This window comes from Bos taurus, chromosome 4 (genome assembly GCF_002263795.3).
Source record: "Bos taurus isolate L1 Dominette 01449 registration number 42190680 breed Hereford chromosome 4, ARS-UCD2.0, whole genome shotgun sequence".
In the NCBI taxonomy this organism is placed as follows: domain Eukaryota; kingdom Metazoa; phylum Chordata; class Mammalia; order Artiodactyla; family Bovidae; genus Bos; species Bos taurus.
Window position 1 is genome coordinate 5387208 of NC_037331.1, and position 27561 is coordinate 5414768.

At 45.2% G+C, this 27561-nt stretch overlaps 1 protein-coding gene across 7 annotated transcripts in view; it reads left to right on the top strand.

Moving 5' to 3' along the window:
* DDC (dopa decarboxylase) overlaps window positions 1-27561 on the top strand; it is a 105784-nt gene that overhangs the window by 51688 nt on the left and 26535 nt on the right. For all 7 annotated transcript variants that reach the window (XM_024990404.2, NM_173907.3, XM_024990406.2 and 4 more), the window contains 3 exons: window positions 2068-2134; window positions 9115-9209; window positions 14238-14305. In XM_024990404.2, the coding sequence (XP_024846172.1) occupies window positions 2068-2134; window positions 9115-9209; window positions 14238-14305 (230 nt within the window). The remainder of the gene's footprint in view (window positions 1-2067; window positions 2135-9114; window positions 9210-14237; window positions 14306-27561) is intronic.

Genomic DNA, 27561 nt, shown 5'->3' on the forward strand with positions numbered 1-27561 from the left:
AATTCCTGGATGTCAGAAGTGTCATTCCTAAGAGACTCTTAAGTTGAGAAAATAATTTGCAAGTGATATTAAGATGGTTGAATCATCCTGTGGGTTTTTTTTAAAGCTACACAAGCTTTATGACATAGACAAAGCATTTTATGGGTCTCGTTCTACCTACGAAACCAGGACCCTTAGACAAAGTGTTTTAATATTCAGTTATATTTTTGGAAGGAATTGCAAACACCAGAGGAAAATGGCTCACTGACTCAGATTCCCACTCAGTGACTCATATGGTCAGGATTGAGCAGGCTTGGAGAATGGCTGGTGCTTGGACTGGGGTGGGGAGGGGTGTGAGGGGTGGGCACAGAGGTGGGAGGAGAGGGACTAAGAAGCCATGGGAAAGGTCAAAGCTGGAGAGAGCGATGCTTTGTTATTCAGGTCAGGGAAGGCCAACAGTGTGGGAGCCTATGGCCACTGAAGAGATAGCTTGTGATACCCACAGGGAGAGGGGATGCCGTGCCATGCAGGGCCACACAGGGAAGCACCAGTGTTGATCAGGAGGTAGAGGAAGGGATGGAGAGAGGGGAACGGGTGGGCAGGAACTCCAGGTTCCAGCAGAAAGGAACAGGCGAGGCAGGCTTAATACTGACAAGCATGAGTCATTTCAGATTACTGCAATGGGCTGTGGGCACAAGAGCTGCTCTGGTTGTCTGGTTCCTGGTTCTGGGGGATCAGGCCAGGAGACTAGCAGCCTGGAGTGTGAGAGCCCCGTAGGGGATGTGGCAAGGTGTGTGGGCTCTGAGAGTGCTGGTTTGCTTAGGAAAGGGTCTAAACTCACAGACCTTAGGCTCTGGGCATATCCTGGTCCAGTGTGTTTGTGGTGTAAATGAGAAAACTAACACCCAGCAGGTGTCCACATGATGCAGAGCTGGGCCTCCAATCTGGCCTCTTTGTCCTACGTGCTTGGCTTCAACGTCTGTGTATCCATCTTGCCTTTTCATTTTCTGTCTTGCTGGTAACTGGATGTCTCAAGAAGCTTGCTGACCCTGGAGGTCTAGCCAGCTCCTGGGGACCTGAAAGGAAAGTGACCCTTTCCTAAGCAAACCAGCACTCATAGAGCCCACACACCTCGCCAACATCCCCTACGGGGCTCTCACGCTCCAGGCCACTGTTCTCCTGCCCTGATTCCCCAGAACCAGGGACCAGACAACCAGAGCAGCTCTTGTGCCCACAGCCCATTGCAGTAATCTGAAATGACTCACGCTTGTCAGTATTAAGCTGCCTCGCCTGTTCCTTTCTGCTGGAACCTGGAGTTCCTGCCCACCCGTTCCCCTCTCTCCATCCCTTCCTCTACCTCCTGATCAACACTGGTGCTTCCCTGTGTGGCCCTGCATGGCACGGCATCCCCTCTCCCTGTGGGTATCACAAGCTATCTCTTCAGTGGCCATAGGCTCCCACACTGTTGGCCTTCCCTGACCTGAATAACAAAGCATCGCTCTCTCCGGCTCAGGCGACTATGTCAGCGGAGCCATCCCAGGGCAGAGCCCCACACCTCCCTGGTCAGACCGCTTTAACGCTGAGACACATTCAGTTTTCAGATTAAACACAGGTGGTTATAGGTGAAATGCAACCAGGGAGGCCTCCAGCCTGGATCTCAAGTTTACTAGCTTTGTTTTTCTGATTCTTCCATCTCTATTCTCGGGGCACAGATAATTGCTGGAGGCTGCATAAAGGCTACACAGACTGAATGAAATTTCAGTCTTGTCACATTGAAAGAGAAATTTCATTATTTAGACAGCACCCGCCACCATAGATCAATTAGGCTCTTTGGTTTTGAAAACATCAGATGCTTTTTGATCTGGAGGGTGTTTGGAGGGTGTTTGCATGCAGTGAATGTTTCAGCACCCAATCTGTGCCAGCAAAGTGTGAGTTGCTAGCAACATGAACAAATAAGATGCAGACCCTGGTCTCAAGAGTTTCGTGGGTTGCCAGGGCTGGGCCTGGGGGTGTGGCTGTGTGTGTGGAGGTGACAGCAGGGACTGTGATGTAGGACTGAACAAAGGACATTTGCTTCTTACCCTCCAGGTGGTGGCTACACTGGGGACCACGTCCTGCTGCTCCTTTGACAACCTCTTAGAAGTGGGGCCCATTTGTAAGTATCTGATTAAATTTTATTTGGAAAAAATTTTCCTGATATCCAAAGACTTTAGTGAGCTGCCTCTTTGGGCTCTCCTTTATAATATTAACTTAATATTATATTATACCATTATATAATAATATATTATAATATTATGATAATATATAACTGACTCATTGGAAAAGACCCTGATGCTGGGAAAGATTGAAGGCAGGAGGAGAAATGGATGACAGAGGATGTGATGGTTGGATGGCATCACCAAGTCAATGGACATGAGTTTGAGCAAGTTCCGGAGTTGGTGATGGAGTTGCAGAGAGATGGACATGACTGAGCAACTGACTGATAATATATTATGTAAATGTAATATAATTATATAGTAATACACCATATTATAATATTAACATCAGGAACTTATTGTGGGATAATCTGCCAAACACTTCTCATGTTTACAGTGGCACAAATCTTAAGCTTGAACTCCAAAAACTCAGAATTTGGGCTAACTGGACAACAGTTAACCTTAGCTGTACCAGCACAGTGTTAATAAGTAAAATACCACAGTGATATCAGATCGCGAAGGCTGTGTTGTCCCACTGAAGAGAACCAACTTTGCAGATTCTCAGAGGGTTGTGTGTAGGACGGCAGGAGAATTTCTTGTCCTTGGAGTAAGTCTTCCAGCATATTTTTTTTTTTTTTTTTTTTTTTGCCTTCTTGGAATTCCTGAATATAGGTGAGCAAATAAAGCAATTAAGCAAATCAATTAAAAAAAAAAAAAAAACAACTAGATTCCTCGCAAGAAGTGAGCTTTGTGTGTTTACTGGGAGCCTCCCTGGAGGAAGGCATGGCAACCCACTTGAATATTCTTGCCTGGAGAATCCTGTGGACAGAGGAGCCTGGCGGGCTACAGTCCATGGGGTCACAAAGAATCGGACGCAACTGAGCGGCTAACAGTTCACTTAACTTCCCTCCTCCCTCAGTGGAGCATTGAGGTTTTCTTAGACAGAATTCAGAGAATTCAGAGGTGAGCGGGGAATAAGTGTCTTGGACCTGAGGCTCCCAGAACACAGCAGGGCTTTTTGTTGCTGGAAGGCCTCTCCTCAGGCAAGGGCCCGGCTTATGAGCATCCTCTCTGTCCTCGGGGCAGGAGAACCAGCTCCTTAGCTGCAGGCGGAGCCGCTGCCCAGGGTGGGAGGAGGCAGGTAGCAGGAGCCCCCTGGAGGGTCTAGATGTTTCCTGGCCACGCTGTGGCTTGTGCCAGGCATCCAGCCGGCTGCTGGGCCTGGCTCACTGCCCATTTGTGGAGCTCCAGGGCTTTCTCAGCTCTCCTCACCTGGGTCCACCTGTGGACCACACTCAGGGGATGCAGGAGTGACCGTCTCCCCCCCACCATGAATGATGGCTGGGTGGCGTGCGTCGAGCCGGCCGCAGTCACAGCAGCTGTGCTGCAGCCCAGCCGCCCTTGTGGCTTCAGTTCTGAGCTCTGTCCCCACCTGCAAAGTGCAGTCCGAAGAACCTGTCATTGTGAACTGATGGGATTCTGAATGACTGAGTTACCACACAGAGAGGGCGTGAGGCAGGAGGGTAGGGGGAGCCCTTGGGATTCAGGAGATGTGAGGCTGTTGGCTGGCCCACCAGGTGGCCCCGGGCGTTCCTGGCCTGTGTCCATGGGCTCTAGCTCCCTAGCCGTGACCATGGCAGATGGCTGTTCTACCGGCTGGCTGGAGTCAGAGGTGCAAGGCCGGGTTTGAGGCCAGGGAGGAGGGACAAGCTGGCTATGTCCATAGGTGTGGCTTCACGGGCTGCAAACCCTGATCCTGGGCAAGGTGCTGGGCCACTGGATCCAGATGTCAGGCTGGGAACTGGACATCCGGGCCCTGGCCAGCTGACAGCAGTCCACAGCTATCAGATTAGAGGGCTAAGAGCCCCACGGGACACAGCCCACAGGACCCTGCCCCTCAGCACTGGCTGCTGTCCTGTCCTGGGGCTCCCATGCTCCCGGGGCTGGGGGCTGTGGGAAGAGCTGGATCATTGAGGGGCTTTTGGTGCCAAACATAGAGGCTGTTCCCGGGGGGCTGAGGGATCCAATGAGCACCACTACCCTCCACTCACTGCCCAGGCTTATCCACGAGGGCAATTTGGACAATTCTATTTATTATTGGCAAGGCTCTTATGAACCATGGGTGGTGTCTTCACAGTGAATGAGCACCTTTTACCTGCTTGCCCTCCTCTGAGTGTCATTTTCTTGCTTGTCACCAAATATTTAGCATTCTTCAACTTTGGACAAGACCAGGTCAACCTGGTTCCATAGTGCAATCAGAGAAAACCATTAAAATAATTCAGATTAGTTATCTTGGCCAGTATTTGACCAAGAGGCTCATCAGAACCTGGTCTTCTCCCAACTACTGCTTTAGGAAAGATGCCTTTTTGAAAAGCAATGTTTATTATTTATGTATGTGTTTGGCTGCTCCAAGTCTTAGTTATATACATGGGCTCTTCAGTCCTCATTGAGGCATGTGGGATCTTTGGTTTCAGCATACAGACTCTTTTTTAAAATTGATTATTTCTCTATGGCTGCACTGGTTCTTCACTGCTGTGCACGGACTTTCTCCAGTTGCTGCCGGCAGGGCCTACCCTCCAGTTGCTGTGCACCTGCTTCTCCTGGCGGGGGCTTCTCCTGTTGCAGAGCACAGGCTCTCGGGGCCTTGGGCCTCAGAGCAGTGACCCACAGGCTTACTTGTTCCACAGCATATGGGATCTTCCTGGACCAGGGGTTGAACCCATGTTCCCTGCATTGGCAGGTGGATTCTTAACCACTGGATGGTCAGGGAAGTCCTGTGTGAACTCTATTTACAGCATGTGTGATCTAGTTCCCTGACCAGGGATAGTCCCCTGCATTGGGAGCGCAGAGTCTTAGGCACTGGATCACTAGGGAAGTCCCAGGAAAGACACTTTCTGTTTAGTTTCTTCTGAAACAATTTGCCAGTGAGACTGTTTCAGTTGGTCACATTGGAGTGATCAGTGGAAATTCCTGGCAGATTTTATTGAGAAAAGGGTAAGAAACAGAAAGCAGAGAGTTGAAGGCAGACAGACAGAAGGTATGAAGGTGGGAAGATGAGGCGGAGGTCCCGGGGGTGTGGGACGGGGTACAGGGCAGGCAGGATGGAATGGCTGGTGAGGACGCAGCAGACAGTTCCAGAGGTCTGCCGCTTCTATCCGTGGGGCCATGGAAGCCTTGCAAGGAAACATGCAGGCAGCGGGGGCTCGAGAGGGACAGAGGCAGCCTCCTCCTTTGTGGGCGGAGCAGAAATCTCTCTGTCCAGGCAGCCTCACCTGGGTGCTGGGTGGGCCTGGTCCTGGGGCGTGCAACTCCTGTGTTCCAGCCATGGGGTCTCCAGGACCCCTGACTCCTACAGATACCCTCAGTGCTTGAAGAGGCTGCAAGGCAAGTTGTGCTGTTGGATAATCACATATGAGACTCAGGATGTGGCCCTTGGCTCTCCCTTTCCTCATGGAGAGAGGAGAACCCCATGGGGAATCCACTCAGCAAGGGTATCCGGAAGTTCCTTCTGCAGGAGTTTATGTTTAGTCTTTTCCTTTTTCAATTGAAATATTTATTGAAATAATGATAGAGCCACATGCATCTGGTCTAATCACTTCATCACATGTAGAAAGGGATAAAGTGGGAACAGTGACAGATTTTATTTTCTTGGGCTCCAAAATCACTGTAGATGGTGACTGCAGCCATGAAATTAAAAGATGCTTGCTCCTTGGAGGCAAAGCTATGACAAACCTAGACAAACATATTAAAAAGCAGAGACATCACTTTGCCAACAAAGGTCCATCTAGCCAAAGCTGTGGTTTTACCAGTAGTCATCTATGGATGTGAGAGCTGGATCATAGAAAAGGCTGAGTGCTGAAGAATTGATGCTTTTGAACTGTGGTGTTGGAGAAGACTCTTGAGAGTCCCTTGGACTGCAAGGAGATCCAACCAGTCCATTCTGAAGGAGATCAGCCCTGGGATTTCTTTGGAGGGAAAGATGCTGAAACTCCAGTACTTTGGCCACCTCATGCAAAGAGTCAACTTGTTGGAAAAGACCCTGATGCTGGGAAAGATTGAAGGTGAGAGGAGAAGGGGATGACAGAAGATGAGATGGTTGGATGGCATCACTGACTCGATAGACACGAGTTTGAGCAAATGCCAGGAGTTGGTGATGGACAGGGAAGCCTGGAGTACTGCAGTCCATGGGATCACAAAGAATCAGACATGACTTAGCAAATGAACAACAGAGCCATGTGCAGTTATCAGAAATAATAGACAGCCTCTGTGTACTTTTCCCAGTTTGTTCTGATGGTAACATTTTGCAAAACTGCAATACATTTCACAACCAGAAAACTGACATAGTGCAATCTGGGAGGTCATCTTATTCAGATTTCCCCAATTACGTTTGTCCTTATTTGTGTGTAGGGGGTGTTTATTAAGCCTGGGACAATTTCATCATCACTGGTATAGGTTTATGTATCTGCCACTGCAGTCAAGGTGCTGAATGGTTCCGTTGCCACAAGAATCCCTTGTCGTTTATGATTTTTCGCTTGTCTGCAGGAGTTTTAGGCCAAGTTCGCAGTTGGAGGGAAGCCAGTCCCCCAGAGCTGCCCTTGGTCCTGACACCAGTTCCCAGGTCAGGGCTTCCTCCCTCGGGTTTGCGGGTTTGACACTCCACACCTGGGAGCAGAGAGGAGGTGCCCGGGGCAGAGTGGGGCGTGGTCCAGCCTGGGGGCTTCTGGTCATCCTCGCCTGTGCGGTCCTCCAGTCCCACAGCAGGATGGTAGGCACAGGGTGGGACCCTCCCTGCCAGGGATGCTCACTCAGCCTGTAGTGTCAGTCAGGGTGTGTCCCTGGGGCTGTCGCACGCTGGCCGGGAGGCTGCCTACATTTCCTGGCCCCTCTGGGAGATCCAGTGAATACTTCTAGTTCCCAGTCCTCCAGGACTCAGAACTGATATGAAGTGACCCAAAGCCCCCATTGTAAACCCTGCTGTTGCACTGTCTGGGGGATGAGTCCTAGCAGACACAGCCTTCCCCTCCCCAGAGCCAAGGGCAAAGGCCAGAGCTCCTTGGGGTGAGGCTAGTTCTCTCTGCAGCCTTCTTTCTGGGGACCCCCTTCCCACCTGAGGCCCCTCTGCCTTTCCCCACTCACTGCCCACTCCAAGATCTCCTGTACTCTCTGCAGTGACACAGCCTTGGGGGCTGGCATCATTCCAGCCCCCTCCTTGGGGTCTAAGGTCAGATCTCCTCTCCTCGTCTTCCCAGGTGAGGCCCAGCTAAGGAAAGGGGCTGTGGTTTTACTGTGTGACAAGCATCTTTCTCAGGGGGTGAGGGCTGAGGGGTCCCCAGAACTCCATCCCCCTCCTCCTGCCCTCATGGCTATATTCCTTCCTGCCTTGTCTGCCTGAGCTGGGCACAGACCCTGGCATCTGTCAGACTCTACCCAGGTGCGTCTAGCAGAAAATACAGTTCTCTGACAGCAGCCTCTGTGGCCCCATGGAGAACCCAAACTCGCCCTGAGAGTTTGTGTCCATCCTGTACGCGTGTCTGAAGCTCCTTCCTCCCTCAGTAGAGCTGAGCTATAGCAGCGACAGAGGACAGCATTGCTGCAGCGGTGCTGGCCATTGCGTCCTTTCCTGATCCCATTTCTCCTAAGGCTTCGTGCCCTTTCTGGCACACAGCCACATCTGTCTCTGAGGGCACCTGGGGGCAGGCACTTTAGGCCTCACCCACTGTGACCCTCTGTGTTAATTATCATTGTCCCAGGACACATTTGATCTTAATCCAACTGAGGGCTTTCGTTCCTTCCATTCTGAAGTTCAAACTGAATCACAGCTTTGAAATGTCTCTTCCATCTTTTATCAGCAGAATTCAGAACTGCTCCTCACTCCTCATAGCATTGTGTGTGATGAACCAGCATCACGCAGGCAAAAGTGAATTGTGAATCTATTCACCTGCACAGATGCATTGGCAGGTCCTGACCGGCCCCTGCAAGGGTGCCCTGATCCAGGTCTCCTGAGGCAGCATCTGCCCCCATAAAGGAAGGAGCCCACCCCTTGATCTAGAGCCACCAGCTCTCCTGCTTGCGTATTTCACAGCCATGGGAAGCACCCAGTGCTGAGGCTGGGGAAAGTCACAGTGATCATGTTGTTCCTCACTGAGTCTGCCCTAGTGTTGTGATGGGTACAGTATGAGTGTCATCTGGTTTATCCCTCAGGGTCTGAGTGCTGCTTTATCTCCATTTGCTGAGAGCAGAGGAGCGTGCAGCATGGCAGGAAGGCCACACGGCAGCTGGGCACCTGGGGGAGGGATTTGAACCCAGATGCACATGAATTGAGGAGCACGTTCAGACAGGACTCTCTCCCAGCTCAATGCTAGAAGGTTCCTGTACTGTGAGGCCCTTCTAGCATGGCTGGAACATAAAATTCACACTCATGAAAGGAGCTGAGAAGATTCAGGAAGCATAAAATAGGTGCCTGAACTTCCTGTGGAGATGGAGCGGGGTAGAGAGACCACTGGGGACTGTGGTTGGTCCCAACCTCAAGAGATGCTTGTGGGAAGGGCTTCAGAGCCCAGAGAATTGGAAAGAAAGTTTGCAGTGAGTGAGGCGGGGAGAGCAGAGCAGAGTGCATACCTGGAGTTGATGTGGACAGTGGGATGCGAGTGGGATATGCTGGTCTCATGGAGCTCTGCTGGGCCTGAGGGTCAACTCCGAAAGTCCAGGTGCTCCCCTTGCCTCCATGCGCGTGCTGCTTACTGGTCCCTGTGCCCGGCGCTGTCGGGCCAGCAACAATGAAGGGGTGCTGCCTCAGCATCACTGCCTGTCAGGGATGCAGACATCAGACCGACAAATGCTATTGACAGACGATGTTGAAAAGGTGCCGGGATGGGACAGGTGCTTGACTCCAGCACGGGGACATCCCTCTAAGAACTCACAGGTCATTTCTGGGCTTCAGGTCACAAGGAGGGCTTGTGGCTGCACGTGGACGCCGCCTACGCAGGCAGTGCCTTCATCTGCCCTGAGTTCCGGCATCTTCTGAATGGCGTGGAGGTGAGTGTTCTCTTTAACAAGATCACTTTTATTTATTTACTTATTAAAGTTTTTATTGGAGGGTAGTTGCTTTACACTCTTGTGTTAGTTTCTGCTGTATAGCAAAGTGAATCAGTTACACATAGTCAGTGCTCTGCGACGAGCTCAATGGGCAGGAAATCAACAAGACCATTTTTAAAAGGTATATATACTGTGATCAGTGATTTGTCTTTATAAGGATGTGATACTTTTATTTTTCGCTACTGTGGTTCATTTCAGCAAGTCATTCCCATACCCATTTCTCTGATGATTAGAAGTTACACCTCCCTGTGACGGGGGTGAGAACCTTCCTGGTTCCAAAAACTGTCTTCTCAAAGAAGACACACCTGATGTTCATACTATTTCTCAGTCTGCAGATCCTGGGCAGAGCTGTCATTATAGGATAGATTTTTAGTTCATAAGATGATGGGGAAATATTTAGGAAGAAAATAAAATCTTAATGCATTTCAGATCAATGGGTAGTTTTTAAAAACCAGCCCACCATTCTATTCAATCTAGGTCAATGTCACAGTCGTGTTCTGATCATGCGACTGAGCATGATGTTCACGTTCATAGAGATGGAACGAGCAGCCATCAATGCATTTAAATGTCCTGCGCACACTCAGAATTTGGAATATATGGCCTGAAATGCCTCCTAAAACATCTGATTCTTTTGAGAAACAGCAATCAAAATGGTTGACCGATGATCTGCTTCTCCAGGGTGCAGACTTAACGCACAGAGATGATCTTAGGGACAGATCCTAATAAATTATTCCAGACCCAAGCAGGTTTTCACTGTCAGCAGCTCGCAGGGCAGGAGGTTCCTTCTTGCCAGGGACTCAGATGTACATGCAGCGAAGGGCCCAGAGCAGCAGGCTTTGTCAGTAATGATTTCATGCTCAGAGACAGGGGTTTCTGGAGACCATGGCCTCATGTGGTGCAGGAATCAAGGGTGTTGTCTTGGGATTGAACAGCTGGTTTGCATCCTGGCTTTGCGCCAAGACCAGCCTTGAGCGCTTGGGCAGGCTAGTAACCTCTCCATACCTCACAAAATGGATTTCGTAATCAAGCCTCCTTTGAGGGGTCATTATAAAAGTCAGAAGCGTTAATCATATTTAAAGGGCTGAGAAGCAGCACCCACACACAGCAAGCTGTGCACACAGTACATGTTGTTCTCATTTCTCACTACAGCCTGGAGAGACTGTCCCTCCAAGCCTCTCTCTGATCTGTTGTCTGCTGCCAATCAATTTCCTAATGACTGATTTGAATCCTCATAACGCCATAATACTAGAAAAGTAGGTATCAGTGGTATATAATACAAAATTCTCATCTTTGAAATGAGTAAGCCTTTTGTCACTGATGAATGAAGATGCATTCTGGTTTATGCCTCCATCACATCCATCCATTCATTCACTCATTCATTCAGTAATTACTTATTGATCTCTGAATGTGTGCAAGGGCTTAGATCAATCCTCGAGGGTACATGGAGGCCTCTGGAAATCTTGGGAAGGGGTGAAAGTACATGAGAAGTTCTGGTAACCGGGTGCTCACACTGACTCCTGTAGTTCATGGCTGATAGTTAGGTGGGTGTTTGGTGCTGGGAAATGAAGAAGACATCTTTCCACCATGTAAATGCATTTTGTTGTGGTCCTGTGTGTGATGATACCTATTACTGGGAATGTCTCCCTCCCCTGGGACCTCAAGAGATCAGGGGCAAAGCATCCATCAGGATGTATGTGCCCCTCCCAAGGCCTGGTCTTTTCTGAGTGTCTAGTGTAGAATTTCATGATCTGTTCCCACTACACTCTTCTCTTCCTTATGAACCAACAACTCAAAGTTTCACTTTCATGAGGTGGTGTCTAATTGTCAGACCACCACAGAGGTGGGGCAGCACCTCTCTGCAGTGAGTTCCTATCAGTATCAGATAGGGTTTCATACCCAACAATGAGTAACGCCATCCAACCTCCTATGGTCGCTGGGCTGGGAGGGCTGGCTGCTCAGCTGGCAGATAAGGGACTGTAATATCCTGTCTACCCGGCCCAGGCCTGCTGATAAGCGCCTTCCTCTCCATCAGCAGGAAGAAACATCCCTGTGGGTAACGAAAGACCGAAAGACCGAGAGGTTTAAAGAGATCAGCCCCCAGGAGGAAATTAATGAAATTCCTAGCAAACAAAGCCCTTCTTTCACCTTTTATTTCTCATTATCAACAAATGAAGCTCCTTGTCATTTCCTGTCTCTTTCTCAACTCTGCTTTTTATTGGAACCTGGAGGGAAATGAATCTGCGCCCCTAGAGTGGGTGGAGGGGTGAGGTGGCCATCAGCAGCTCCAGTGTCTGCCCTCCGGCCCCTCCTGGCCCCTCCTGCTCCCCCACTCGTCAGGATGGAGGAGAGGTGTTCCAAAGCCTTTGTCCTTCAAAAGACTTTGAAGCTTTCCCCCCAGGAGATTCCTCCCAACTGGGGTCTCGGCATGGCTACTGTCGTCATCTGCTTCAATTATAGATGCAGGCACATGGCCTCAGGTGGACCCAGGTCCTGTCACTCAGCCAGAGGACAAGCCAGGGGCACGTGCTCTGACAAGTCAGTGAAAACACAGACTGCCCTAGTCAGTCTTGCTGGTTGAAATCTCTTATTTGTCCTACTTGAAAATAGGTTGACACTTGAACTTGACGAGTGACCCTAGAGCCAGTTGTTGGCAGTTGTTACCACTGGTGTCCAGAGATCCTCTCACTGTTTTGAGTATAATGAATGTGGTGTCTTTGGAACGAAGAAAATATTTAGAGAAACAAGAACAGTTGTTGCTCTATTACATCCATATTGGTAAAGTGAAAATTGAAGTCGTGTCCGACTCTTTGCGACTCCATAGACTGTAGCCTACCAGGCTCCTCTGTCCATGGGATTTTCCAGGCAATAGTACTGGAGTGGATTGCCATTTCCTTCTCCAGGGGATCTTCCCAACCCAGGGCTCGAACCCGGGTCTCCCGCATTGTAGACAGATGCTTTACCGTCTGAGCCACCAGGGAAGTCAATTCAATGAAAAATGGGCTGATCCTGATTGCTGTATATTAGTTACGATATTTTCATTTCCTATTGTTGATCATGGTATGTATACTCGGAGAACTTTGCTAGTTCATAAAGTTTGGGAAACATGCACAAAGTATTTTCTAAGCTGAATCAGTCCAATTTTCTTCCATAGCACCTGTGAATTAAAATTCCGATTGTCAAATAGTCTAGTAGTTTGAAGTGTGGATAAATTTTATGTGACTTCGGACTATGCAAAATTGAAAGTACACAGCATAAAATATGAATAACATCTCATTTTATGTGGAAAAGTAGAACTATGACTTTCCTCAAAAACAAATTGGGATTCACCAGTGTCAAAGCAGGAGAGCCCACTGAACTATAAAGTGTGTTTGTGTTGCTTCTTGGGGGTGGGCATCCTCATGGATGATAGAAATCCCATGACCTTTCATATGCTTTGAAATTCTGTGTGTTTTATATTATCCAAGGTCTTTGAAATGCATCCCTTGATCCAAATGTGATAGCCCCACACCAAATTAGGATTAACACATTTATTTTTGCATATATTTTTAGGAAGGCCTTAGATATTATCTAATTCCTATCCCTCACATAAATTCCCATGGAAAAATGCTGCGGCCACATCAGTAAATAAAGGGTGTTACAGCCATCCAGACATCACCTCACAGCCGCCCCAGAAAGTGAGCCTTGTGGGGACTCGGGATAGGAATGCCCAGCACACTGGCCCCAGGTAGCTGAGATGCCCATCAAGGTAATGATTTCATTGAGCCCAGACTCATGCATCTTCCCACACAAAGAAAAGCCCTAAATTCCTTAACTTGACATATTTGGTTTCCTTGGCCTGTGTGATAAGTCACTTCAGTCATGTCTGACTCTTTGCGACCCTATAGACTATAGCCTGCCAGGCTCCTCTGTCCATGGGATTCTCCAGGCAAGAATACCAGAGTGGGCTTCTGACCCAGGGATCAAACCCTCGTCCCCTGCATCTCCTGCATTACAGGCAGATTCTTTACCACTGAACCACCAGGGAAGCCCTTGATTTCCTTTAATTGACAGTAATGTTTTGATGTTCCAACTACCTGATCTTTGTTGCAAAAACCCCTATATAGCTTGGCCTCCCCCTTCCCTCTTCAGGGCCGTCCCTCAGAGTGACCTGAGATGCTGTCTTCTGGGCTTGGAGTCCTGGGAAAGTCTGTCAAATAAAGCAAAACTCTCAGCTTTTAGCTTGTGCTTTTTTTTCCAGCCGACAACCTGGTACCTTTTATGCCCAGTGGACCACAGTCTCATTCTGGTTCTGTGGGTGTGCCCTGCAGGGTGCCCAAGGCACAGCCCTACCAGCTCAACGAGTCCCTCCCCTCGCCCTCTATGAGCAAAGCCTGGTTTAGGGCCGCCTGGGACGTCATTTTATAAGCCCTGCCCAATGACTGCTCTCACCAGTTCTCTGGACATAACCAGAGCTGCTTGAGATCACAGCCACTTTTCATCACATGGCTCCCCAACCTGTATGGCCCTACAACAACAGAGCAGTTACAGGGTTTGCACCAGACGGTTTCTGCATCACCCTCAGGACCCATGCTGAGGCGTTCACGGCTGTTATCTCATGACTTTTCTACAAAGCAGGACTCCCATCCGGACACACGGAGAAGCAGTTGTGCCCAGATGCCAGCCCAGATTCTCTGGCTCCAAAGCGCTTTTCCTCCCTTTGTGCCTCAGCCCAGAATCAGATATATTAGCTTCATGTTTCATGAGATAGGATTTGAAATGGATGAAATGAGGCTCAGGTAGCTTGGGATAGCTGCCCAAGTGCCCATGAGCCCCAGACCCCACAGTTTCACCTGATTCCCATTCTGTCTGACTGATCAGACAATTTTAATTTGAGAATACAAACTGTTAATTACTATGCATGAGGTCTTGTTTTTAGCTAAGCATTAATAATTGAAGTGTTTTCTTTTTGTTGTTCTTATTCCTTGGCAGTTTGCAGATTCATTTAACTTTAATCCCCACAAATGGCTCTTGGTGAATTTTGACTGCTCTGCCATGTGGTAAGTTTCCCTGTTCACTAGATGTCAATTACCATGCAATTTACCCTGCTTCCTAGACAAGTTCATATGAAAGAAACCTGGCAGGTGAAGTGACATTGCTGGGGAAACACAAAAAACACTGCCTGCCTGCATTTCTACACAATGGGTAGAGTTCTTACTAAATCTTACCCTGTTGTATGCTGTCATCTAGAACATATTGGCACAAGAGAAGTTTAACAGAGAAAATATCTGATCTAATTTACCTAGTATTAACAACAACAAAAAAACAATACAAATTAACCTTACTACATATTTGTAATTCATTTGCTTCTATGTTTTTATTCTTAAATGTTTAATAAATCTAAGTCTAAATGTTTAAAAGCATTTGCTAAGCAAAAAGAAAAGTAATTTTGTTTTCTAAGAAGTTCCCTGGAAATTCTTAATAGCCATACCATCAGCACATTGGTTATATTTAGAACAAGAAAAAAGAATTCAGAAATTAAAGGGGATGACATTTCACTGCACTGATGATGTTTAAAGAAATAATGAAGACCAGAGTAGAATGGGATCACTAGAAAATGTTGCTTCTTAGTTTATTAGAGTAAGAAGTTGGTTAATGAATCCTTAGATCTAGGAGTTTCGCATGAATTTTGTGCAAAATTGTTTATTGTGTAATTAAGGGAAATGGAGTTCCACCTTAAAAAGTTGAGGAAAGCAACTGAAGTCAGTTCTCCAAGTTCACCTTAACTTATCTATCTAATGATAAGCTGCACTCAGTGCTTTGTTGTTGTCGTTTAGTCACTAAAGCATGTCTAACCCTTCGCGAGCCCATGGACTGTAGCCCGCCAGGCTCCACTGTTCATGGGATTTCTAAGGCAAGAATATTGGAGTGCCTTGCCTTTTCCTTCTCCACAGGATCTTCCCAGTCTGGGAATTGAACTTGCGTCTCCTGCATTGGCAGGCAAGTTCTTTACCACTGTTTTAGGTCCTTTTTGGTCAGTCTTAGCCCCAAACTCTGATACATGATTTTAAAACCCTTTTGTATTTGGGTGAAAGTTTGTCAGAAATGCGAATAAGAACTTAGAAAAGCTATAGCTTTTATGAATGTTAGTGTTCTTGTGGTTGTGTTTGCCTATTTTACCTAAAGGAGAACACTTTGAGGAGAGTTTGTATAGCAGGTCAAAACTCCCTTTGCTCTAACTTTAAATTGGGTTGAGATGGAATTCTTTTCTGCTGGGGTATTTGATCAGGTCAGACACTGTCTGAGGGCTTCCCTGTAAAGACAGTAAAGAATCTGCCTGCAATGCAGCAGACCTGGGTTTGATCCCTGAATCAGGAAGATCCCCTGGAGTTGCTACCAACTCCAGTATTTTTTTTAAGTAATTATTTTTTTAATTGGAGGCTAATTACTTTATAGTGTTGTAATGTTTTGCCATATGTTGACATGAATCAGCCATGGGTGTACATATGTTCCCCATCCTGAACCTCCTCCCACCTCCCTCTTCATCCCATCCCTCAAGGTCATCCCAGTACACCGGCCCTGAGCACCCTGTCTTATGCATCGAATCTGGACTGGTGATCTATTTCATATTTGGTAATATACATGTTTCAATGCTATTCTTTCAAATCATCCCACCCTTGCCTTCTCCCACAGAGTCCAAAAGTCTGTTCTTTACATCTCTGTCTCTTTTGCTGTCTCACATATAGGGCCATCGTTTTCATCTTTCTGAATTCCATATATATACATTAATATATTGTATTGGTGTTTTTCTTTCTGACTTACTTCACTCTGTACAATAGGCTCCAGTTTCATCCACCTCATCAGAACTGATGCAAATGCATTCTTTTTAATAGCTGAGTAATATTCCATGTGTATATGTACCACAGCTTTCTTATCCATTCATATGCCGATAGGCATCTAGGTGGCTTCCATGCCCTAGCTATTGTAAACAGTGCTGCAATGAACATTGGGGTACACATGTCTCTTTCAATTCTGGTTTCCTCGGTGTGTATGCCCAGCAGTGGGATTGCTGGGTCATATGGCAGTTCTATTTCCAGTTTTTTAAGGAATCTCCACTCTGTTCTCCATAGTGTCTGTACTAGTTTGAATTCCCACTAACAGTGTAAGAGGGTCCCCTTTTCTCCACACCCTCTCCAGCATTTATTGCTTGTAGACTTTTGGATAGCAGCCATCCTGACTGGCATGAGATGGTACCTCACTGTGGTTTTGATTTGCATTTCTCTGATAATGGGTGATGTTGAGCATCTTTTCATGTGTTTGTTAGCCATCTGTATGTCTTCTTTGGAGAAATGTCTGTTCAGCTGTTTGGCCCATTTTTTGATTGGGTCATTTATTTTTCTGGGATTGAGCTGCAGGAGCTGCCTGTATATTTTTGAGATTAATTCTTTGTCAGTTATTTCGTTTGCTATTATTTTCTCCCATTCTGAAGGCTGTCTTTTTACCTTGATTATAGTTTCCTTGTTGTGCAAAAGCTTTTAAGTTTAATTAGGTCCCATTTGTTTATTTTTGCTTTTATTTCCATATTCTGGGAGGTGGGTCATAGAGGATCCTGCTGTGGTTTATGTCAGAGAGTGTTTTGCCTATGTTCCCCTCTAGGAGTTTTATAGTTTCTGGTCTTACGTTGAGATCTTTAATCCATTTTGAGTTTATTTTTGTGTATGGTGTTGGAAGTTGTATATGGTGTTAGAAAGTTTCATTCTTTTGCACTTGGTTGACCAGTTTTCCCAGCACCACTTGTTAAAGAGATTGTCTTTTCTCCATTGTGTAGCCTTGCCTCCTTTGTCAAAGATAGGGTGTCCATAGGTGTGTGGATTTATCTATGGGCTTTCTATTTTGTTCCATTGATCTATATTTCTGTCTTTGTGCCAGTACCATACTGTCTTGATGACTATAGCTTTGTAGCATAGCCTGAAGTCAGGCAGGTTGATTCCTCCTGTTCCATTCTTCTTTCTCAAGATTGCTTTGGCTATTCAAGGTTTTTGTGTATTTCCATACAAATTGTGAAATTATTTGTTCTAATTCTCTGAAAAATACCATTGGTAATTTGATAGGGATTGTATTGAATCTATAGATTTCTTTGGGTAGTATACTCATTTTCACTATACTGATTCTTCTGATCCATGAACATGGTGTATTTCTCTATTTGTGTCCTCTTTGATTTCTTTCATCAGTGTTTTATAGTTTTCTATATATAGGTCTTTTGTTCTTTGGGTAGATTTATTCCTAAGTATTTTATTATTTTCGTTGCAATGGTAAATGGAACTGTTTCCTAAATTTCTCTTTCTGTTTCCTCATTGTTAGTGTATAGGAATGCAAGAGATTTCTGAGCATTAATTTTATATCCTCCAACTTTACTATATTCATTGATTAGCTCTAGTAATTTTCTGGTGGTGTCTTTAGGGTTTTCTGTGTAGATCATGTCATCTGCAAACAGTGAGAGTTTTACTTCTTCTTTTCCAATCTGGATTCCTTTTTTGTTTTTCCTCTCTGATTGCTGTGGCTAAAACTTCCAAAACTATGTTGAATAGTAGTGGTGAGAGTGGGCAAGCTCATCTTGTTCCAGACTTTAGGGGAAATGCTTTCAATTTTTCACCACTGAAGATAATGTTTGCTGTGGGTTTATCATAGATGGCTTTTATTATGTTGAGGTATGTTCCTTCTATACCTGCTGTCTGAAGGCTTTTTTTTTTTTTAGTCATAAATGGATGTTGAATTTTGTCAAAGGCTTTCTCTGCATGTATTGAGATAATCATATGATATTTATCATTCAAATTGTTAATGCAGTGTATCACATTGATTGATTTGCAAATATTGAAGAATCCTTGCATCCCTGGGATAAAGCCCACTTGGCCAGAATGTATGATCTTTTTAATATGTTGTTGGATTCTGTTTGCTAAAATTTTGTTGAGGACTTTTGCATCTATGTTTATTAGTGATATTGGCCTGTAGTTTTCTTTAGTTGTGGCATCTTTGTCTGGATTTGGTATTAGGGTGATGATGGCTTCATAGAATGAGTTTGGCAGTTTACCTTCCTCTGCAAATTTCTGGAAGAGTTTGAGTAGGATAGGTGTTAGCTCTTCTCTAAATTTTTGGTAGAATTCATCTGTGAAGCCATCGGGTCCTGGGTATTTGTTTGTTGGAAGATTTTTTATGACGGTTTTGATTTCTGTGCTTGTGATGGGCCTGTTAAGATTTTCTATTTCTTCCTGGTTCAGTTTTGGAAGGTTATACTTTTCTAAGAATTCATCCATTTCTTCCAAGTTGTCCATTTCATTGGCATATAGTTGCTGATAGTAGTCTCTTATGATCCTTTGTATTTCTGTGTTGTCTGTTGCGATTTCTCCATTTTCATTTCTAATTATGTTGACTTGATTCTTCTCCTTTTTTCTTGATGAGTCTGGCTAATGGTTTGTCTATTTTATTTATCTTCTCAAAGAATCAGCTTTTAGTTTTGCTGTTTTTGCTATAGTCTCCTTTGTTTCTCTTTCATTTATTTCTGCCCTAATTTTTATGATTTCTTTCCTTCTACTAACCCTGGGGTTCTTCTTTTTCTAGTTGCTTTAGGTGTAAAGTTAGGTTATTTATTTGATTTTTCTTCTGTTTCTTGAGTTAGGCTTGTATTGCTATGAACCTTCCCCTTAGCACTGCTTTTACTGAATCCCATAGGTTTGGGGTTGCTGTGTTTTCATCTTCATTCATTTCTATGCATATTTTTATTTCTTTTTTGATTTCTTCTGTGATTTGTTGATTATTCAGAAGTGTGTTATTTAGCCTCCATATGTCTGTATTTTTAATAGTTTTTTTTCCTTGTAGTTGACATCTAATCTTACTTCATTGTGATCAGAAAAGATGCTTGAGATGATTTCAATGTTTTTGAATTTACCAAGGCTAGATTTATGGCCCAGGATGTGACCTGTCCTGGAGAAAGTTCCGTGTGCACTTGAGAAATAGGTGAAATTCATTGTTTTGGGGTGAAATGTCCTATAGATATCAATTAGGTCTAACTGGCCCATTGTATCATTTAAAGTTTGTGTTTCTTTGCTAATTTTCTGTTTAATTGGTCTATCCATAGGTGTGAGTGGGATATTAAAGTTTCCCATTATTATTGTGTTACTGTTAACTTCCCCTTTCATACTTGTTAGCATTTGCCTTACATATTCCGGTGCTCCTATCTATGTTGGGTGCATATATATTTATAATTGTTATATCTTCTTCTTGGATTGATCCTTTGATCATTATGTAGTGTCCTTCTTTGTCTCTTTTCACAGCCTTTATTTCAGTCTATTTTATCTGATAAGAGTATTGCTACTCCTGCTTTCTTTTGGTCTCCATTTGCATGAAATATCTTTTGCCAGCCCTTCACTTTCCATCTGTATGTGTCCCTAGATTTGAGGTGGATCTCTTGTAGGCAGCATATATAGCTGTTGGGGGCCAGAGTGAGGTACTCCGCCCATGACAAAGGTCATGAGGAAGGAGGCTCAACATACGCAAAGGCGGGATTGAGCCCCAGGAGTCCCCCTGGAAATCCTCAAGCATCTACCCCCATAACCAGAGCCTGCCTACTTTACTAGTTTGTGCTCTCACCTACATCTCTGACTTTACGGGGGGCTGTCCCCCACCACCTCTTTCGGAGAAGGAGTTAACTTAAAGCTCCAGTTAATAATAATTCCTGGGTGTGATAAGAGTGTTTTAACCTACAAACTCCTCTGAAGGTTCTCTAGCCTGCCTGACAGGCTTGTCCGGCCACATGTGATTGCTCACAGCCTCCCAACCGTGAGAGGCATGAGATGCTTTAAACCTTCTAAAAACAGGTTCCTTAGAAAAGTTAGAAAACTATTAGTATAAGTATAATGGGCTGATTAGAAATTGTATTGGTGAAGGGTTTTTCATTTGTTGAGCCAATGTTTGTTGCTAAGTTTCCACATCCCCTGCCCTTACACACATTAATGAGTATATAGAAGAAATAAGTATTAACCTTTGATATTAATCACGTTAGATCTTAGGCTAAGTAAATTCTTTCCTTAACTAAAACCCACTACACCCTCACCCTATAGGAATGTAACTTTATTTGGGTGGCGTCTGTTTTAAGAATAATCACCCCTGGAGAAATAAGTGTCCTGGTTGACTGACCATTGTCACAAGGAGAGGGTCATAAATTGTCAGCAGGCCCCCTGGCCAGAAGATGATGTAACACCCCTAAGACCTCTGTATGCATTTGTGTGAAGCACCTGACTTTGATAAAAGTCAGGACTGCTGTCCCCACGTGACTTTTGCATAACATCTCAGTGTATAAAAGTAGACCATGGGAAATAAAGAATTGGGATCAGTTTCTCGAAATACTGGTCTCCCCATGTCGCTCTCTCTCTGACTCTGGTTGAGTCTCCATCTGGAGCGCGGAACCCGCCATGCTTACTAATTATGCCTGGGCTTCTAAGATCCGACCGGGGAGGCCTCAGTGTCTCCTCTCCTTCAGGAGAACGGAAGGACGCCTGTGGCCTACGTAAGTGGTGCAAACTTCTTGTCTTGAAGTTTTATTGGTCTCCCGCGTAAACCAAGCTACTCAGCCTCTTTTCTCCACTGAATTTTCCTACTGAGCTATCCTCATCCTATTACTCTGTATATCTTTGATAAAATATTTAAATAAATAGGTCACTGATGCCGTCCCCGCTTCGAACACCCTGGATCAGCCGGGGCAGGACCCCGGCATATAGCGGTCTTGTTTTTGTATCCATTCAGCCAGTCTTTGTCTTTTGGTTAGGGCATTCAACCCATTTACATTTAAGGTAATTATTGATAAGTATGATCCCATTGCCATTTACTTTGTTGTTTTGGGTTCAAGTTTATAAAACTTTTCTGTGTTTCCTATCTAGAGAAGATCCTTTAGCATTTGTTAAATAGCTGATTTGGTGGTGCTGAATTCTCTTATCTTTTGCTTGTCTGTAAAGCTTTGGATTTCTCCTTCATATTTAAATGAGATCCTTGCTGGGTACAGTAATATGGATTATAGGTTTTTCTCTTTCATCACTTTAAGTGTCTCCTGCCATTCCCTTCTGGCCTGAGGAGTTTCTATTGAAAGATTAGATGTTATCCTTATGGAAATCCCCTTGTGTGTTATTTGTTGCTTTTCCCTTGCTACCTTTAATATTTGCTCTTTTTGTTTGATCTTCATTAATTTGATTAATATGTGTCTTGGGGTGTTTTGCCTTGGGTTATTCCTGTTTGGGACCCTCTGGGTTTCTTGGACTTGAGTGTGTATTTCCTTCCCCATTTAAGGGAAGTTTTCAACTCTTATCTCCTCAAGTATTTCTCATGACCTTTCTTTTTGTCTTCTTCTTCTGGGACCCCCATGATTTGAATGTTGGGGCATTTAACATTGTCCTAGAAGTCTCTGAGGTTGTCCTCATTTAACTCTTTTTTCCTCTCTGCTTCATTTATTTCCACCATTATATCTTCCACCTCACTTATCCTATCTTCTGCCTCAGTTATTCTACTGTTGGTTCCCTCCAGCATGCTTTTGATCTCAGTTACTGCATTATTCACTATTGATTGACTCTTTTTTATTTCTTCTAGTCCTTGTTAAACATTTATTGCATCTTCTCAATCCTTGTCTCTAGTCTCTTTATCTGTAACTCCATTTTTTTTCAAGATTTTGGATCATCTTTACAATCATTATTCTTAATTCTTTGTCAGGTCGACTCCCTATCTCTTCCTCTTTTGTTTTATTTGGTGGGCGTTTATCATGTTCCTTTACCTGCTGAAAATTTCTCTTCCTTTTCATCTTGTTTAGATTGCTGTGTTTGGGGTGGCCTTTCTGTATGCTGGAAGTTTATGGTTCCTCTTTATTGTGGAGGTTCCTCCCTGTGGATGGGGTTGGACTAGTGGCTTGTCAAGGTTTCCTGGTTAGGGAAGCTTGTGTCTGTGTTCTGGTGAGTAGAGCTGGATCTCTTCTCTCTGGAGTGCAATGAAGTGTCCTTAGTGAGTTTTGAGGTGTCTGTGGGTTTGGTGTGACTTTTGGCTGCCTGTATTTTAATGTTCAGTGTTATGTTCCTGCGTTGTTGGAGAATTAGCTTGGTATGTCTTGCTCTGGAACTTGCTGGCTCTTGGGTGGAGCTTGCTTTCAGTGTAGGTATGGAGGCTTTTGATGAGCTCTTGTCAATTAATGTTTCCTGGAGTCAGGAATTTTCTGGTGTTCTGAAGTTTTGGATTTAAGCCTCCTGCCTCTGGCTCTCAGTCTTATTCTTACAGTAGCTTCTTGACTTCTCCATCCGTACAGCACTGATGATAAAACTTCTAGGTTAATGGTGAAAAGATTCGGCATAGTGAGGGACACCCAGAGAGGTTCACAAAGTTACATGGACAAGAGAAGAAGGAGGAGGGAGATAGAGGTGACCAGGAAGAGAAGAGGGGGAATCAAAAGGGGAGAGAGTAATCTAGCCAGTAATCAATTCCCTAAGTGTTCTTCACAGCCTGTAACACCCAGAGAGTTTCACAGAGTTAAGTAGAGAAGAGAAGAGGGAGGGAGGAGATAGAGGTGACCTAGAGGAGAAAAGGGAGTGTCAAAAGGGGAGAGAGCAATCAAACCAGTAATCACACCCCTAGGTAAAAATGGCCAACTCCAGTAGTCTTGCGTGGAGAATTCCATGGACAGAGGAGCCTGGTGGGTTACAGTCCATGGGGTCAGATGCTATTGAGTGACTAACACACAGACACAGATGCTATCTGAAGGAGTTGGTGGATGGAATGTGGCTCCAGAGTACCCATCTGGTATGGAGTCAATATGAGTCCCCGTGTGTATCCCAGAGGCCTCGGTTCTGGGAGAAGGGCTGGCCTCAGAGCAGATTAACTAGCAGTTAAGGGGTCCTCAGTGGCCAGTGATCCATTTGACTGAGAAAAGCCACAAAATCAGCCTAGACAGACCAGCTGATGGCTGCTGGGGGAAGGAACAAGATGACTCCAGATGATCTCGTGGTAAGCTGTGGTGTTTTACTCATTTCCTGGGTAAAATAATATCAGAAATGGATGTTCAACGAGTCCCGGCAGATGCAGTCCATCAACACACTAATTAGCCGAAGTCAGTGGCCCTGCCATTGGCCCTGTGAGGGGGACATTGACTTCGCTGCCCCGTCTTTCAGATGCAGAGACTGCAGCTATCAGAGACCACTCATGTATGACCCAGATGTTGAGACGTGGTAAGGGTGAATACAATGAAAGCAGCATTGCACGCCAGTGTCCAGAAAGCTGGGGAGCGAGTAAAGGATAAGAGAAGACCTGCTTCATCAGGGGCTTGTCTCAGAGCCTGGTGTGATGGCCAAGGCTTCCATGGATGCTGGGTGAAGATGCAGGAGCTTCCTACCAGCTAGTTTGAAAGGCTAAATAAACAAATGAGTAAAGATTTAAATTATAAGAGAGGATATGCCTCCTCTCTCCTGAGTCGGTGCGGTCCTGAACAGAATGATTGTCAGGGGTTTTGAGGTGATTTCGTCCATCCAGGAGAATCGGGTCTCTCCTAAACCCAGGGGTTCATCCCACAATATCATAATGATAATATGAACATTGATTGATGGAATTTGATCTGGAAGGATTTTTGTTTTAACATAGTAATTACTAACATCTACTATTTTTGGCCCTGTGCTTACATTACTTTTCTAGGGCTGCCATAACAAAGAACCATATATTGGGCAGTTTAAACAATAGAAACCTCATTCTGGAGGCTGGAAGTCCAAGGTCAAGGTGTGAGAAGGGCTGGATCCCCCTGAGACCTCTCTCCTTGGTGTATAGATGGCTGTCTTCTCCCTGGGTTTTCATATGGTCTGTTCTCCATGCCTGTCTGTGTTTGGTGACGTGGTATCTGAAAGAAGGCTCATGAGGAGGGTCCAGGCAACAAGCGTCCTGAGGGCCAGGGGGAGAGGTAGCCAGGGCAAAGGCCCTGAGACATGAATGTGCACAGCAGAGAACTCAGAATAGGTCACAGGTACTGCAGATGGTTTTCTGTGGTCCACATGGATTTTGAATTTGTTTAAAATAAGCTGTTTACATTTTAAAGTTGGTGTTTTTCCATATGCTTGCAACTTTACAAAGTTTCATCAATTACTGAGAGCCTTTAAAGAGTCATTTCCGTGGGTCTCAGTTGCTGGGGTGTCCTTCCCACCTGGCACAATCCAGTGGCCCCACACACAGCCTGGCCCTGTGCTCCTGTGGGCACCAGGCTTCCAGAGCATGCATACATGAGTGATGCTTTCCAGAAACTTCCAGCTTGAAGAAATGATGTGCCAACTTAAATTACAGCACTGGATTCTATCAAGAAGTGACATATAAACCTAAGTTCTTGGGCTGTCTGGAGAGAATTCCCCTACCCTCACTGGCAGCAGAGGGGGACATACCTAAACCCACATCCAGGGGTGCCCATAAAGCATCTTCATGGCAATAAAGATGCTTGAGTACAAATTTTACACTCAAGATATTATCTGCTATTAGGTGCCCTTTTCTTCTTCATACATCACCTCATCTAATCCTATTGCAGCCTTGTTGGTACAGGAATTATCCTGGTTTCTTAGCTGAGGGTACTGGGGTTCTGAGACATGCATGGGATCACTAGCAGCAGACAACCATCCATGCTAGAGCCACATGTTTGATACGATAGGGGCAAAGTGTTAGAAACTATAACTGAGTAAAAAGAGTCAGAGACAGAATTATGTATCTCCCAGGATGCAACTGATCACAGGCACGCAAAACGATATACATTTTACAAACACACACAAAAGGATACACAGCAAATTCATTGGACTTGTTCCAATTGGGTATAAAAAAGAGCTTTCTTGGGGTGAATGAGGCAAAATAGAGCCTAGATTCTATGCCCACTTTTGTTCAAGCTGACTCTGATTCCGCTTTCTCTTCATATACTGAAAACAGTCCTGGACTTTAGCCCTGGCATGTACAATCTAGAGGTAGAGGAGAGTGGATGGACCACAGCATCTCTCTCCTGTTTCAGGGCAGCTGCCCCTTCACCTACCTGAGTGGCAAATCCACTGAGCAGATCCCTAATTAGGGACCCCTGAGTGTTTTCAGAGGATATGAGCGCATCTTGCAGCCTGGTGACAGGGAGCGGGGCTAAGAGTCTGTTCAGAGGCTTTTTGCCCTGTGCTGTATATCCAGGGAATCATGTTAAGCTATTTTGCTATTCTAAGAGGTATTGCAGTAAAAATGAGCTATCCTAACACAATAGGACAGAGACAATAAGGACGCTTGTAAGAACTGGATTTTGGGAAAGGCCAGGTATCCTTCAACACCTCAGAGATGAAAACAAGCAAACACACAGCTTTATGTTGTACATTTTTTTATGTTGTTGTTTAGCTGCTGAGTCATGTCTGATTCTTTGTGACCCTATGGACTGTAGCCCGCCAGCCTCCTCTGTCCATGGGATTCTCCAGGCAAGAATACTGGAGTAGGTTGCCATATCCTCCTCCAGGGTATCTTCCTGACCCAGGGATCAAACCCAAGTCTCCTGCATTGGCAGAAGGATTCTTCACTGCTGAGCCACCAGGGAACCCTTGAATTTTTCTTTTATAGATATGTTTAAAGATTTTGCTAACACAACACATAAGATAAAAATGGATATTTTTTATTGCTCTGGCTTTTTTGTATTCCTCAAAATCAGAAGCATCTCTTTTTGGTTTAATGAAATTTTACCAATGGTTAATCTGTAATTTAAAACAAACTTGTTGACTATAATCTCTAAATATTGAAATGGACAAGATAATTGAAGTTTTTAAACTTGCCCTCATTACAAGCATAGGAAATACGTTTTATAATGATTTCATTATTCTGTTCATTAGCTTTTTATTGTTCATTTGGGTATTTTGAATGTTTTCTATGTAAATATGAACCAGTGTGCTCTGACCTTCAGTTCAGTTCAGTTCAGTTCAGTTCAGTCACTCAGTCGTGTCCGACTCTTTGAGACCCCATGAATCGCAGCACGCCCGGCCTCCCTGTCCATCACCAACTCCCAGAGTTCACTCAGACTCACGTCCATTGAGTCAGTGATGCCATCCAGCCGTCTCATCCTCTGTCATCCCCTTTTTCTCCTTCCCCCAATCCCTCCCAGCATCAGAGTCTTTTCCAAAGAGTCAACTATTCACATGAGGTGGCCACAGTACTGGAGTTTCAGCTTTAACATCATTCCCTCCAAAGAACACCCAGGGCTGATCTCCTTCAGAATGGACTGGTTGGATCTCCTTGCAGTCCAAGGGACTCTCAGGAGTCTTCTCCAACACCACAGTTCAAAAGCATCAATTCTTCCACACTCAGCTTTCTTCACAGTCCAACTCTCACATCCATACATGACCACTAGAAAAACCATAGGCTTGACTAGACGGACTTTTGTTGGCAAAGTAATGTCTCTGCTTTTGAATATGCTATCTAGGTTGGTCATAACTTTCCTTCCAAGGAGTAAGCGTCTTTTAATTTCATGGCTGCAGCCACCACTGCTCTGACCTTCAGTCAGTCAGTTCAGTCGCTCAGTAGTGTCCGACTTTTTGTGACCCCGTGAATCGCAGCATGCCAGGCCTCCCTGTCCATCACCAACTCCCAGAGTTCACCCAGACCCACGTCCATTGAGTCAGTGATGCCATCCAGCCATCTCATCCTCTGTCGTCCCCTTCTCCTCCTGCCCTCAATCCCTCCCAGCATCAGAGTCTTTTCCAAGGAGTCAACTATTCACATGAGGTAGCCAAAGTACTGGAGTTTCAGCTTCAGCATCATTCCCTCCAAAGAAATCCCAGGGCTGATCTCCTTCAGAATGGACTGGTTGGATCTCCTTGCAGTCCAAGGGACTCTCAAGAGTCTTCTCCAACACCACAGTTCAAAAGCATCCATTCTTTGGTGCTCAGCCTTCTTCACAGTCCAACTCTCACATGCATACATGACCACAGGAAAACCATAGCCTTGACTAGACGGACCTTTGTTGGCAAAGTAATGTCTCTGCTTTTGAATATGCTATCTAGGTTGGTCATAACTTTCCTTCCAAGGAGTAAGCGTCTTTTAATTTCATGGCTGCAGTCATCATCTGCAGTGATTTTGGAGCCCCAAAAATAAAGTCTGACACTGTTTCCACTGTTTCCCCATCTATTTCCCATGAAGTGATGGGACCAGATGCCATGATCTTCGTTTTCTGAATGTTGAGCTTTAAGCCAACTTTTTCACTCTCCACTCTCACTTTCATCAAGAGGCTTTTTAGTTCCTCTTCACTTTCTGCCATAAG